This window comes from Bombina bombina, chromosome 3 (genome assembly GCF_027579735.1).
Source record: "Bombina bombina isolate aBomBom1 chromosome 3, aBomBom1.pri, whole genome shotgun sequence".
NCBI lineage: Eukaryota > Metazoa > Chordata > Amphibia > Anura > Bombinatoridae > Bombina > Bombina bombina.
In genome coordinates this window covers 755,853,286-755,868,785 of record NC_069501.1, presented here as the reverse complement: position 1 = coordinate 755,868,785, position 15,500 = coordinate 755,853,286, and the positions used below count along the sequence as shown (strand labels likewise).

At 38.1% G+C, this 15,500-nt stretch overlaps 1 protein-coding gene across 1 annotated transcript in view; it reads left to right on the top strand.

The window, feature by feature from the left end:
* LOC128651914 (uncharacterized) overlaps window positions 1–15,500 on the top strand; it is a 193,945-nt gene that overhangs the window by 135,025 nt on the left and 43,420 nt on the right. Inside the window, exon 10 of the mRNA XM_053704878.1 lies at window positions 4,967–5,123. Within this exon, the coding sequence (XP_053560853.1) occupies window positions 4,967–5,123 (157 nt within the window). The remainder of the gene's footprint in view (window positions 1–4,966; window positions 5,124–15,500) is intronic.

Genomic DNA, 15,500 nt, shown 5'->3' with positions numbered 1-15,500 from the left:
GTGTTGTCCCTTGCTTCACGGCCAGGGACAAAACCTACTTGATCGGTATGAACCAACATTGGGAGAAGGGGGCCGACTCTCGACGCCAAAATGTTGGCGTAAATTTTAAGGTCAGTATTTAAAAGTGAGATTGGTCTGAATTTAGTTGGAGAGTCTAAAGATTTGTCTGCTTTAGGGATTACCGCTATGTGTGCCTCTTTTGTCGATGTCGGAAATTGTGCTCTTCTGTCCAGGGTCTGATATAAGGTGTGGCGTCAATATGTCACTGAAGGTCTTATAATATTTATTAGTGAGGCCATCTGGACCAGGGCTCTTACCAGCTGGTAAAGATTGGATGGCTTTAATAATCTCTTGTGCTGATATAGGTCTTTCCAGGTCAAGTGTCTGTTGTTCAGTCAGTTGGGGTAAGTCAATCGTTCCCAGGTAGTTGTCTATATCCTCTTTGCTCGGGGAAGGAGTGGATCGAGAAAGGTTGTAAATGTGGTCGTAGAAGTCTCTAAATACCTTTGCTATGTCTGAACTTTCTTGTATCAGTTTCCCTTGGTTATCTTTTATGCTATAAATGTGGGTTTTCGCTGTCTTTTTCCTTAGTACCTTGGCGAGTAGCGGGCCTGCCCTATTGCCTCCCTGAAAATAAATCTTTCTCAAAAACAGTGCCTTTCTGTGGGCGACTCTTACATAGTATTCATTTAGTGCCGCTCTAGCATCCGTGAGTCCCTTTGAAGATGTTGCGTTCATAGGAGTCTGTTTATGGGCTATCTCTGCCTGTTTGAGGTCTGCTGTGAGCTTGTTATATAGAATATTAAGTGTTTTCCCCTTTTTTATGCTATGCTGAATAAAACTCCCCCTAATCACCGCTTTGTGAGCCTCCCAGAGCATCCCCATGTTGGTCACTGAGTCTATATTATGTAGAAAGTACTCTCTCAATGTTTGCTTAATGTCCCTATTTGTATCTTGGTCGTGCAACAGGGAGTCATCTAGCCTCCAAAATGCTTTTCGCTGCGGTTTAGTTGGCCATTCTAATTCCATAGCCACAGTTGCATGGTCCGACCATGCCGATGGCAGTATCTCTGTGTTATTAACAAGTGTTATGTGGTTATGTTCTAATAATAAATAATCAATCCTTGAGAATGATTTTTGCGTGTGTGAGAAGAATGTGTAGTTACGAGAACGCGCGTGTTGTAACCTCCATATGTCCACTAGCATGTTTGTTTTGAGGCTCTCTTGTACACGTATACAGATGTTATTAGGTCTGCTTTTCTTTGTGTTGGTACTATCTAGTTCTGGTTCTAGGGCAACATTGAGATCACCTCCCACTACTAGGAGCCCTTTTTTAAGTTCAAGCAGTTTATCACTAGTCTTCCTAACAAACCTGGCTTGTTTATTATTTGGGGCGTATACACATGCCAGTGTGACCTGTGTGTTAAATATGCTTCCTCGCAAAATAAGAAGCCTACCCTCCGAGTCATCAAATTTATCTAAAAACTGAAAGGGAATATTTTTATGGAACATGATTCCTACTCCTGAGACTTTTTTTGCTGTATGAGAGTGGAAAAACCCTAAGGGATACTCTTGAGAGGTTAATGTAATAGTGCTGTCTTTAATAAAATGAGTCTCTTGGACAAAGACTATATCTCCTCTTAGTTTGTGAAAATGATTTAGGGCAACAGATCTTTTTGTCGGTGAGTTGAGGCCCCTACAGTTTTGGGACAAATATTTTAATGTGTTATAAGTCATGGTGTAGTTGATGGAAGCTATATGTGTAGATAGTGAATATTGGGGCATATTTATGCTTGCAGGAGAAGTACATTGCCACACCAGCCCTGAGTGACAGAGGACACTTACCTATAAGAAGATCAGTGCATCGTTCAATTCTATTACAGTGGAATAATTCCATGGAGGTACCTGTAGTAACCAGGATACAAAAACACATCTGAGACATCTGAGACTGACTACTAAAGAATAGATAAACAAAAGAACATAAAAACCAATACATTTTAACCAAACAAAAACAAACAAACATTGTGTTATAACCGGACACTATTGTGTCTGGATCAAACAAGGGGAAGTTCGTAACTTGGTGACTGATAAAGTTCATATGTGGCAGTTATGTCATGTTGATAATGGTTATAGGCATGTATGCAAAATGAATACCTTGTACCACTTGCTTTAACAGGTACCACTGTTGTAGTTAGCTAATAAAAGAAGGACTTCTTGCAATGAAGTAACATGCATAATATAATGGATAATAAACTCTCATTCAGAGTAATCTTTATATTTTTCTTCAGGCCAGATTTCTCCATTTTGACCTTCACATTGTTTCTAGTTCTCCTGCTTTGGAAGAGGGGTTGGGAGCTTGGTTCCTCTGTCTTTTCCTGTTGACCGTTTGCCAGTGGGAACGCTGGGGTAGCTGTGAGTCTGCAGATTTCTTCTTATGAACTTGTTCTGTATTGTGGATAGATTGTGGAGTAGGCAAAGGTATTCTCAAGGATCTACAGAACTCCTCCAAATCTTCTGTTGATTTGTATATGACAGTTTTATTGTCTTTATTCACTTTTAGACAAAAGGGGAATCCCCAACGGTACTGGATATTGTTGTCACGAAGGTGTTCTGTAAGGAATCTTGCCACTTTCCTGTTATTTAGAGTCATCGGACTTAGGTCCGCATATATCTGAAGGGGCTGGCCTTCAAAAGTAATTGGTGAAGCTTTTCTTGCTGCTTGAGCCACCATTTCGTTATCCTGGTATTTATGAAACTTAAGAATGATGTCTCTTGGTGGCTCTGAGTCTTTTGGTTTGGGCCTGAGTGCCCTGTGGGCTCTGTCCAGCTGGTATGGAGGGCCAATAGCGTCTTTCGTTAAATAGTGAAACAGGCTTTGCAGATATTTGGGGATGAGATCCATTGTGACACTTTCTGGGACTCCCCTAACTCTCAGGTTCTGTCTCCGTCCCCTATTATCTAAATCTTCCAGATGACTCTTGAGTTGCTGAATCTGAATGTCATGGGTTGATAGAAATCTGGAGTGGCCATCTATAGTGTTCTTAATATCATTTGCCTGCTCCTCCATGTATTCTATTCTGTTTCCCATATCAGCTAAATCTTTTTTTACCTCAGCCAGCCCGTCTTTCACAATTTTCCCTACTTGCTGCAACAAGGTATTAAAGTCTTCTTTGGTGGGTAAAGAATCCAGGTCTGCCTTAGTTAATGGAGCACATTTATCTATGGTAGGAGATGGTGTGTTTGAGATATGTTGCAACTCTTCTGCATCCATTTCAGATTCAGAGTGTTGTGAGGTGCTTAGGTCCTTGAAGTATGTTTTTAATTTTGCAGCAGTAGTTGTACTTGATTTTGTGACTCTATCTGACTTGGTTTGCTTTTTTGTCGCCATGCTACCTTTGAATCTGCCCTTTTATGTATGAGGGTAATGTGTAGGGGAGTATGTGGGACAGGAAAAGAAATAAAAAAAATAAAAAAGGACAAATAAAAATAAAATTTAATCTGTTACTCCGTTTGTAGATGAAGCCTGTGAAGCTAATTGTTTTGTATTGCAGTCTTTTAAGGCTCCAGAGGGTTAATTTTAGTGTCCCGTTCTCCTACACTGTTTTATTTTATGTGCTTGATACCAGTAGTCCCTCTGTCACTGGATGTATAAGCTGCCTCTGGTATTTTATTCACTTGAGGGGTATGTATGGGATCCCCCCTAATCCCGTATTGCGATGCAGTTCCTCTGTATGGTGTTGCGCTTTCGAGCCTTTAAGATGTATGTAGCTGAGGCTGCAAGAGGGTTTGTCAGGCAAGTCCCGAGCCAAATATTAATTCCCCGCTTGAAGCTCTAAGTGGTTAAGCCTCTAGGTCCTTACCCGATCCTGTGTTGCATTCACTGCTGCCGGATCCTGAGTGTGTTTCCTCCGTATCTTTGGGCCCCAGTGCGCTGCACAACGAGCCCCTGCTTGATTTCAGAACCGGCTCCGCTTCTCTGCACAGATCGCCCCCCAGGCCACAGTTGAAGTTCTTATTAAGAGATCGCCGCAATATGGGGAATAGTTGTCGCTTGCCTACATGCCTTTATATGCCCAGCATAGAACTTTCACACGGAGCTTCTCTCACATGCGACCGTCCATATTGGCAGTCAGCTCCGCCCCCCCTTAGGAAAACTTTTATCACCAATTTTGCTTTGCTCTCTTGCTATTCTTAGTTGAAAGCTAAACCTAGGAGGCTCATATGCTAATTTCTTAGACTTTGAAGGCAGCCTCTAATCTAAATACATTTTGACAGTTATTTACCACTGGAGGGCATTAGTTCATGTGTTTCATATAGATAACATTGAGCTCACGCACGTGAAGCTCCTAGGAGTGAGCACTAATTGGCAAAAATGCAAGTCTGTGAACTGAAATAAGGGGGCAGTTTGCAAAGGCATAGATACAAGGTAATTACAGAGGTAGAAACTTGTATTATTATAACTGTGTTGGTTATACAAAACTGGGGAATGGCTAATAAAGGGATTATCTATCTTTTTAAACAACAACATTTCTGATGTTGACTGTCCCTTTAAGGTTATCTATATTCTTATAGGCAGAAGGTTGCTGCTATAATTCTCTATTCAGATACTGATTTTAATAAGGCATGTACCAGAGCTTATACAGAATTGTTGTAATCACAGAATGCATCAGAAACCAGATGGCATAAATGTTTATGTGCTTATAGAGAATGTTTATCGCTCAAATACTCTAACCTACTTGTTACAACATGAAACTGTATTGAAACTTAAAGGGATATATCTGTTTATCATATAGACAAAACAATTATGTTTAAATATCTGTGTGCAATTTAGAACAAGCCCCCTACTAATATGGAATTCCAGTTTGCCTTATACTTTGAAGGACTGTGTGCTCATTATGTTTTACTTAGTATTACATTTACTAAATCATGTTAATAAATTGAAATATTTGACTGTTTTTTATTTTAGGAGCAGGTGGTACCTATGAAGAAATACAAGGATTGAGTGATGATAAATTTTATTCCATTAGCCAACGTAATGACATGGTCATTTGCAATACTCCACACGAGAGCCCAAAGGCTACATACCTTAAGGCTTCTCCCAGCAGAACAACTATTGGTACAAGGTAAATATTACTGTAATCTCTAATAGTGAAATTATTTATTTGTTTTACTTGAACAGCTAAGTCATTGTTTAAAAAAACAAACAAAATGGTTAATACAGGAAGCCCTCAATTTACACCGGGGTTAGGTTCCAGAAGGAATGGTTGTAAATAGAACCCGTTGTAAATTGAAACCCAGTTTACAATTTAAGTCAATGGGAAGTGAGGGAGTTAGGTTCCAGGCCCCTCTCAAAATTGACATAAGTAACCTATAATACATTATTTTTAAAGCTTTGAAATGAAGACTATAAATGCTAAATAGCATTATAAACAGTATAAAATAATCACACAACACAGAATGCATCAAACTAAATCAAACTAAATTTAATGAACAAAAACATTTTTTTACTTGCATTTTTCTGCAAAAAGGTCTCTACATTGAAACAGTAGCATACACTTTTAGCTAATATTGTGTCTGCAGCTATTCTATGCATTCCAGTCTGGACTGATTTATAGGCACCCTCACCTCAAGCAGCTGGGATAGAAGAAAAAAGGGAAGTTTCCCTCACGGCTGCTAGATCTTGTTGCTTTGAAAGCTCCTCGATAGCTCAGGTCTGATCTTTTCACACTGATTAATTTCAGCCTGCTTGGCTTGCATATCTTTGCTGCAACACAATTGGACAGCTCCACCTACTGGTCTGCCCTTTTTTTTAATCAATGTGCTGCTTCTCAGTGCTTTTCAATAGCAGTCACATGACTGAAAATTAAGAGAGTTAGCTTGAAACGGTGCAAATTGAACCAGCACAAAACGAGGGCCACCTGTACCTTTATAAGTCTGTGGTTTTAGTAATGCATCAACCCCATAGGTGATTGCGGTGTTTAAACAGTACTTGGAAGCAAAAAGCATAAGATATTGTATATCTAATTTGCATTGCGTACTAAGAGTTCCCTGGTGTATTGGTAACAATGTATACAGAGTACTTCTGGGATAAGCAAGAGGGGATACTCGATTTGCAAATGTTCTTTACAATAGTTTTATATCTCTTACTTCTCTGAAATGGAAGATTTTAATCTCATGCCTTTATCTCCACCATAACTCAAATGAGTATTGTTTTTCCTAAATGACATTCTGAAGCAAAAATTGTGTGATGTCATTTTTCACAGTAGTAATCTTAGCTAACTTTGGCCTAGATTTGGAGTTTGGCGGTAGCCGTGAAAACCAGCGTTAGAGGCTCCTAACGCTGGTTTTAGGCTACCGCCGGTATTTGGAGTCAGTCAAAAAAGGGTCTAACGCTCACTTTTCAGCCGCGACTTTTCCATACCGCAGATCCCCTTACGTCAATTGCGTATCCTATCTTTTCAATGGGATCTTTCTAACTCCGGTATTTAGAGTCGTGGCTGAAGTGAGCGTTAGAAATCTAACGACAAAACTCCAGCAGCAGAAAAAAGTCAGTAGTTAAGAGCTTTCTGGGCTACGCCGGTTTATAAAGCTCTTAACTACTGTGCTCTAAAGTACACTAACACCCATAAACTACCTATGTACCCCTAAACCGAGGCCCCCCCACATCGCCGACACTGGATTCAATTTTTTTAACCCCTAATCTGCCGACCGCCACCTACGTTATACTTATATACCCCTAATCTGCTGCCCCTAACACCACCGACCCCTATATTATATTTATTAACCCCTAACCTGCCCCCCACAACGTCGCAGCCAGCTACCTACAATAATTAACCCCTAATCTGCCGACCGCAAAGAGCCGCTACCTACATTATAGCTATGTACCCCTAATCTGCTGCCCCTAACACCGCCGACCCCTATATTATATTTAGTAACCCCTAATCTGCCCCCCTCAACGTCGCCTCCACCTGCCTACATTTATTAACCCCTAATCTGCCTAGCGGACCGCACCGCTACTATAATAAAGTTATTAATCCCTAATCCGCCTCACTAACCCTATAATAAATAGTATTAACCCCTAATCTGCCCTCCCTAACATCGCCGACACCTAACTTCAATTATTAACCCCTAATCTGCCGACTGGAGCTCACCGCTATTCTAATAAATGCATTAACCCCTAAAGCTAAGTCTAACCCTAACACTAACACCCCCCTAAATTAAATATAATTTTAATCTAACGAAATTAATTAACTCTTCTTAAATAAATTATTCCTATTTAAAGCTAAATACTTACCTGTAAAATAAATCCTAATATAGCTACAATATAAATTATATTTATATTATAGCTATTTTAGGATTAATATTTATTTTACAGGTAACTTTGCGTTTATTTTAACCAGGTACAATAGCTATTAAATAGTTAAGAACTATTTAATAGCTAAAATAGTTCAAATAATTACAAATTTACCTGTAAAATAAATCCTAACCTAAGTTACAATTAAACCTAACACTACACTATCAATAAATTAATTAAATAAAATACCTATAATTATATACAATTAAACCTAACACTACACTATCAATAAATAAATTAAATACAATTCCTACAAATAAATACAATGAAATAAAATAACTAAAGTACAAAAAATAAAAAAGAACTAAGTTACAAAAAATAAAAAAATATTTACAAACATTAGAAAAATATTACAACAATTTTAAACTAATTACACCTACTCTAAGCCCCCTAATAAAATAACAAAGACCCCCAAAATAAAAAAATGCCCTACCCTATTCTAAATTACTAAAGTTCAAAGCTCTTTTACCTTACCAGCCCTGAACAGGGCCCTTTGCGGGGCATGCCCCAAGAAATTCAGCTCTTTTGCCTGTAAAAAAAAACATACAATACCCCCCCCCAACATTACAACCCACCACCCACATACCCCTAATCTAACCCAAACCCCCCTTAAATAAACCTAACACTAAGCCCCTGAAGATTTCCCTACCTTGAGTCGTCTTCCCCCAGCCGAGCCAAATTCTTCATCCAAGCGGAGCAAGAAGAGGTCCTCCATCCGATTGAAGTCTTCATCCAAGCGGGGCAGAAGAGGTCTTCCATCCGATTGAAGTCTTCATCCAAGCGGCATCTTCTATCGTCATCCATCCGGAGCGGAGCGGCAGCATCCTGAAGACCTCCGACGCGGAACATCCATCCTGGCCGACGACTGAACGACGAATGACGGTTCCTTTCAATGACGTCATCCAAGATGGCGTCCCTCGATTTCCGATTGGCTGATAGGATTCTATCAGCCAATCGGAATTAAGGTAGGAATATTCTGATTGGCTGATGAAATCAGCCAATCAGAATCAAGTTCAATCCGATTGGCTGATCCAATCAGCCAATCAGATTGAGCTCGCATTCTATTGGCTGTTCCGATCAGCCAATAGAATGCGAGCTCAATCTGATTGGATTGAGGTAAAAGAGCTTTGAATTTTAGTAATTTAGAATAGGGTAGGGCATTTTTTTATTTTGGGGGGCTTTGTTATTTTATTAGGGGGCTTAGAGTAGGTGTAATTAGTTTAAAATTGTTGTAATATATTTCTAATGTTTGTAAATATTTTTTTATTTTTTGTAACTTAGTTCTTTTTTATTTTTTGTACTTTAGTTAGTTTATTTCATTGTATTTATTTGTAGGAATTGTATTTAATTTATTTATTGATAGTGTAGTGTTAGTTTAATTGTAGATAATTATAGGTATTTTATTTAATTTATTTATTGATAGTGTAGTGTTAGGTTTAATTGTAACTTAGGTTAGGATTTATTTTACAGGTAAATTTGTAATTATTTTAACTATTTTAGCTATTAAATAGTTCTTAACTATTTAATAGCTATTGTACCTGGTTAAAATAAATACAAAGTTACCTGTAAAATAAATATTAATCCTAAAATAGCTATAATATCATTATAATTTATATTGTAGCTATATTAGGATTTATTTTACAGGTAAGTATTTAGCTTTAAATAGGAATAATTTATTTAATAAGAGTTAATTAATTTCGTTAGATTAAAATTATATTTAATTTAGGGGGGTGTTAGTGTTAGAGTTAGACTTAGCTTTAGGGGTTAATACATTTATTAGAATAGCGGTGAGCTCCAGTCGGCAGATTAGGGGTTAATAATTGAAGTTAGGTGTCGGCGATGTTAGGGAGGGCAGATTAGGGGTTAATACTATTTATTATAGGGTTAGTGAGGTGGCTTAGGGGTTAATAACTTTATAATAATAGCGGTGCGGTCCGCTCGGCAGATTAGGGGTTAATAAGTGTAGGCAGGTGGAGGCGACGTTGTGGGGGGCAGATTAGGGGTTAATAAATATAATATAGGGGTCAGCGGTGTTAGGGGCAGCAGATTAGGGGTACATAGGGATAATGTAAGTAGCGGCGTTTACAGAGCGGCAGATTAGGGGTTAAAAATAATATACAGGGGTCAATGATAGCGGGGGCGGCAGAATATGGGTTAATAAGTATAAGGTTAGGGGTGTTTAGACTCGGGGTACATGTTAGAGTGTTAGGTGCAGACGTAGGAAGTGTTTCCCCATAGGAAACAATGGGGCTGCGTTAGGAGGAGCTGAACGCGGCTTTTTTGCAGGTTTTGCAGGGTTTTTTTTCAGCTCAAACAGCCCCATTGTTTCCTATGGGGGAATCGTGCACGAGCACGTTTTTTAGGCTGGCCACGTCCGTAAGCAACTCTGGTATCGAGAGTTGAAGTTGCATTAAATATGCTATACGCTCCTTTTTTGGAGCCTAACGCAGCCATTCTGTGGACTCTCAATACCAGAGTTATTTTAAAGGTGCGGCCAGAAAAAAGCCAGCGTTAGCTACGTGGGTCGTTACCGACAAAACTCTAAATCTAGCCGTTTGTGTTAATCCCCAGCAAATGTGTTAAACAAATAGGCAAATTCTTGCTTGATATCAAGAGCAAACCTTGCAGCATCTGAGCAGGACATGGCTGGTAATCCAATCAAGAGAGGTAATCACATGACCCCACCAATAGACATGTGCAACGCTAAAAATCTGTTTAGTTTTCATTAGTTAAATAAAACATTTAGTTTCGACAAATTGGTTTAGTTAAGTTTAAAAAAAAAATTATTTTGGCAAATTAGTTATGTTAAATAGTTTTTTCGGATCTGTTCGTTTTTCGGATCCATTCTTTATTCATATGCATTATTCTATTGTGAAGTTTAGAATAGAATCATGGATATGAATAAAGAATGGATAAAAAAAAAACGAAAGGAAACGAAAAAAACGATTTAACTAAACATAACTAATATGCCGGTGATTGGCAAAACAAAATTATCTTAAACCGCTGCCGACACTAAATAAAGCTATTAACCCCTAAACCGCCATCCCCCCACATAGTCAACACTAACTAGACCTATTAACCCCTAAACCGCAGTTCCAGACATCGCGACACTTACTAAATCACTATGTAAAGCTATTAACCCCTAAACCACAGTTCCCCGACATTGCTGACACTAACTAAACCTATTAACCCCTAAACCGCCATTTTGTTTCGACCAAATTTTGTTTTCAGATGAATTTTGGCCGATTTCTGCCGCAAATCTGCAGGGGGTGGCATTGCACTAGCAGTTCACAAGAACTGCTGGTTCAATGATAGATGCCGAGAGCGTATGCTGTCGTCATTTATCGATGTGCAGCGGACATGATACGCTACATTGAATCATGTCTGCTCGCACTATAATAAATTGACCCCTATATGGCTTTCACCAGGGCAAATGTTTTTTGTTTTTAATTCAGACAGCAATCACATATCCAAAATGAAAACAAAGTCTCTTATTTAGGATTAGAAGGATTATCCTAAAAATGTGGTCTTTCTGCAGAAGTCCTATGCGAGACTCATATTTATATTGTTCCAGAAAGAAATGTTTTTGAAATTGAATCAAAGCTAAATGGTTCTTTTAATTTAATTTCTTCATATATTGTTTTTTACATTTAGATTTTTACAGGTATAATATAATGTAAATTTGACTAACAAATAGTTGATGGTTGTAATGTCACTCCTGTTGTTCCTTCAAAAAATGTTGCTATCAACAAGGGAAATGGGGTTTAAGGGAAATAAAACCTACATTTTTCTTTCATGATTCAGATAGAACATAGAATTTCAAACAACTTTCCAATTGACTTCTATTATCTAACGCCTAGATTTAGAGTTCTGCGGCCAAAGGGGTGCGTTAGCTACGCGTGCTTTTTCCCCCCCGCACCTTTTAAACAATGCTGGTATTGAGAGTTCTCTGAAGGGCTACGTTAGGCTCCAAAAAGGGAGCGTACAGGCATATTTACCGCCACTGCAACTCTCAATACCAGCGGTGCTTACGGACACGGCCAGCTTCAAAAACGTGCTCGTGCACGATTCCCCCATAGGAAACAATGGGGCAGTTTGAGCTGAAAAAAAAACCTAACACCTGCAAAAAAGCAGCGTTCAGCTCCTAACGCAGCCCCATTGTTTCCTATGGGGAAACATTTCCTAAGTCTGCACCTAACACCCTAACATGTACCCTGAGTCTAAACACCCCTAACCTTACACTTATTAACACCTAATCTGCCAACCCCGCTATCGCTGACCCCTGCATATTATTATTAACCCCTAATCTGCCGCTCCGTACACCGCCGCAACCTACGTTATCCCTATGTACCCCTAATCTGCTGCCCCTAACATCGCCGACCCCTATATTATATTTATTACCCCCTAATCTGCCCCCCCCAACGTCGCCGCTAGATACCTACACTTATTAACCCCTAATCTGCCGACCGGACCTCACCGCTACTCTAATAAATGTATTAACCCCTAAAGCTAAGTCTTACCCTAACCCTAACACCCCCCTAAGTTAAATTTAATTTTATTCTAACAAAATAAAATAAATCTTATTAAATAAATTATTTCTATTTAAAGCTAAATACTTACCTGTAAAATAAACCCTAATATAGCTACAATATAAATAATAATTATATTGTAGCTATTTTAGGATTAATATTTATTTTACAGGCAACTTTGTATTTATTTTAACCAGGTACAATAGCTATTAAATAGTTAATAACTATTTAATAGTTACCTAGTTAAAATAATTACAAAATTACTTGTAAAATAAATCATAACCTAAGTTACAATTAAACCTAACACTACACTATCAATAAATTAATTAAATAAACTATCTACAATTATCTACAATTATATCAACTAAACTAAATTACAAAAAACAAACAAACACTAAATTACAAAAAAAACAAACACTAAATTACAAAAAATAAAAAAAAGATTACAAGAATTTTAAGCTAATTACACCTACTCTAAGCCCCCTAAAAAAATAACAAAGCCCCCCAAACTAAAAAAATGCCCTACCCTATTTTAAAATAAAAATTGAAAAGCTCTTTTACCTTACCAGGCATGCCCCAAAGAAAACAGCTCTTTTGCATTTAAATAAACATACAATACCCCCCCCCCCCCAACATCACAACCCACCACCCACATACCCCTAATCTAACCCAAACACCCCTTAAAAAACCTAACACTAAGCCCCTGAAGATCTTCCTACCTTGTCTTCACCACGCCGGGTATCACCGATCCGTCCAGAAGAGGGTCCAAAGTCTTCCTCCTATCCGGCAAGAAGAGGTCCAAAAGAGGGTCCAAAGTCTTCATCCTATCCGGCAAGAAGAGGAGATCCGGACCGGCAAACATCTTCATCCAAGCAGCATCTTCTATCTTCTTCCATCTGGCGCGGAGCGGGACCATCTTGAAGCAGCCGATGTGGATCCATCCTCTTCTTCCGGCGACTCCCGACGAATGAAGGTTACTTTAAGGGACGTCATCCAAGATGGCGTCCCTCGAATTCCGATTGGCTGATCGGAAACAGCCAATAGAATGCGAGCTCAATCTGATTGGCTGATTGGATCAGCCAATCTGATTGAACTTGAATCTGATTGGCTGATTCAATCAGCCAATCAGATTTTTCCTACCTTAATTCCGATTGGCTGATAGAATCCTATCAGCCAATCGGAATTAGAGGGATGCCATCTTGGAACAGTATGGAAAATGCTAAAAAAAACTAACAGAAAAAAAGAGTCATTTGAAAATTCAATTTACCCTGTACTATATTGAAAACACATTCAGTGAGATTACAAGTTTTGCGCTATACCGGGTGTGTAAATAACAAAACAAAAAATTAGTGTTATCGCACTTTCCACAGCGCTGCCATTACAAGTTACTGAAAAACCTTCTTTTGGTGTGCGGTATGGTGCGATAAGCTCCATACCGCACAAAACCCAAGGCCTGACTTTACATGCTCATGTACGCTTTCCCCCTTTGACATCAATGGAGAGAGGGTGTTAGAAAAAAACTAACACCTGCGATCGCGGAATGGCAATCGCCGTAATGAAACTCCATTGATGTCTATGGGAAAAAGAAAGTTATATTAAAGCCTAACAACTTAACATAAACCCCTAGTCTAAATACCCCTAATCCGGCACTCCCCGACATCGCCAACACTAAATAAAATGATTAACCCCTAATCCGCCGCCCCGACATAACTGACACTAAATAAACCTATTAACACCTAAACCGCCGACCCCCCACATTGCTACTACGATAATAAACCTATTAACCCCTAAACCTCCGTTCCCCCACATTGCTACTACTATAATAAACCTAATAACCGCTAAACCGCCTGCCCTTACATCGCTACTACTATAATAAACCTATTAACCCCTAAACCGCCGGGCCCCCACATCGCAACAACTAAACTAAACCTATTAACTCCTAAACCGCCGACCCCCCACATCGCAACACACTAAATTAAACTATTAACCCCTAAACCTAATACCCCCTAATTTTAAATTAAATTTACAATATAACTATCTTTAAATAAATAAAAACTTACCTGTGAAATAAAAAAAAAGTTTAAACTATAAAGTAACCTAGCATATCTATTTTAAAACAATAAAATTAACGGAAAAAAAAATATATATATACATTAAAAACATCCAAACACTACGAAAAAATTGCATTACAAAAAAATAAAAACTCTAAAATTATGAAAAATAAAATACTCTAAGATTACAAAATATAATAAACGAAAATATACAAAATAATACAAATTACACTTAATCTAATAGCCCTACAAAAACAAAAAAGTCACCTAAAATAAAAAAAAACCCTAACCTAACAATAAACTACCAATAGTTTTTTTTTTAGATTAGGGATGGGCAGTAAATGCCCATACAAATGCCCCTTTAGGGACAAAGGGTAGCTTAGGTTTATTTTAGACTTAGGGTTTTTTATTTTTAGGGGTTGGTTGGGAGGGGGGGTTTACTGTTAGGGGGACTTAGTAATTTTTAGGTAAAAGAGCTGCTTAACTTAGGGCAATGCCCTACAAAAGGCCCTTTTAAGGGCTGTTGGTAGTTTATTGTTAGGTTAGGGGGTGTTTTTATTTGGGGGGGATTTTTTGTTTTTATAGGGCTCTTAGATTAGGTGTAATTTTTATTATTTTGGATAATTTCGTTTATTATATTTTGTAATCTTAGAGGTTTTTGTTTTTTTGTAGTGTTAAGATTTTTTTAATTTGTAATTTAGGTTTTTTTATTTTTTGTTAAGTTTATTGTTTTAAAATAGTTATGTTAGGTTACTTTATAGTTTAAACTTCGTTTTTTTTAATTTCACAGGTAAATTTTTATTTCTTTAAAAATAGTTATATTGTAAATTTAATTTAAAATTAGGGGGGTATTAGGTTTAGGAGTTAACAGTTTAATTTAGTGTATTGCGATGTGGGGGGCCGGAGGTTTAGGGGTTAATAGGTTTATTTTAGTAGTAGCAATGTGGGGGGGGGGGCGGGGGTTTAGGGGTTAATAGGTTTATTTAGTGTCAGCTATGTGGGTGGGCGGCAGTTTTGGGGTTAATACGTTTATTATAGTATTTGCGATGCGGGAGGGTGGTAATAGGAAGTTTATGGGTGTTAGTGTACACATTTTAGTTATGAGTTTTGTGAAACATTTTTGTTTTGCAAAGTCCATAACTACTGGTCTCAGGTCGTGGAATGGATCGTGTCGGTATAGGCTGTAACACAAGCATTTTAGCCGGACCGCACAACCTGTAATATGGCGCTATGGAATCCCACACTCAAACATTATTTTTTTGAGTGTGGAATGAATCGTTGCGTTACAGGCTAAAATGCTTGCGGTATAGGTGTACCGCATCGACTTGTAATACAGGAGACCAGCCATTCCACGTGCAATGGCCAATTATTCAGCGGTATAGCTGTACCGCACCATACCGCAAAACTTGGAATTTAGCCCTATATTAACACATTATTTGACGTTTAACAGTTGACTGTCCCAAATTTTTTAGAGTGTGTTACAGTCATCAGATTTGAAATGAGTGCATATTTTCAAAAATACATTTAATTCACAAAGTAAAACATCAAATAATGTGTTAATAATGA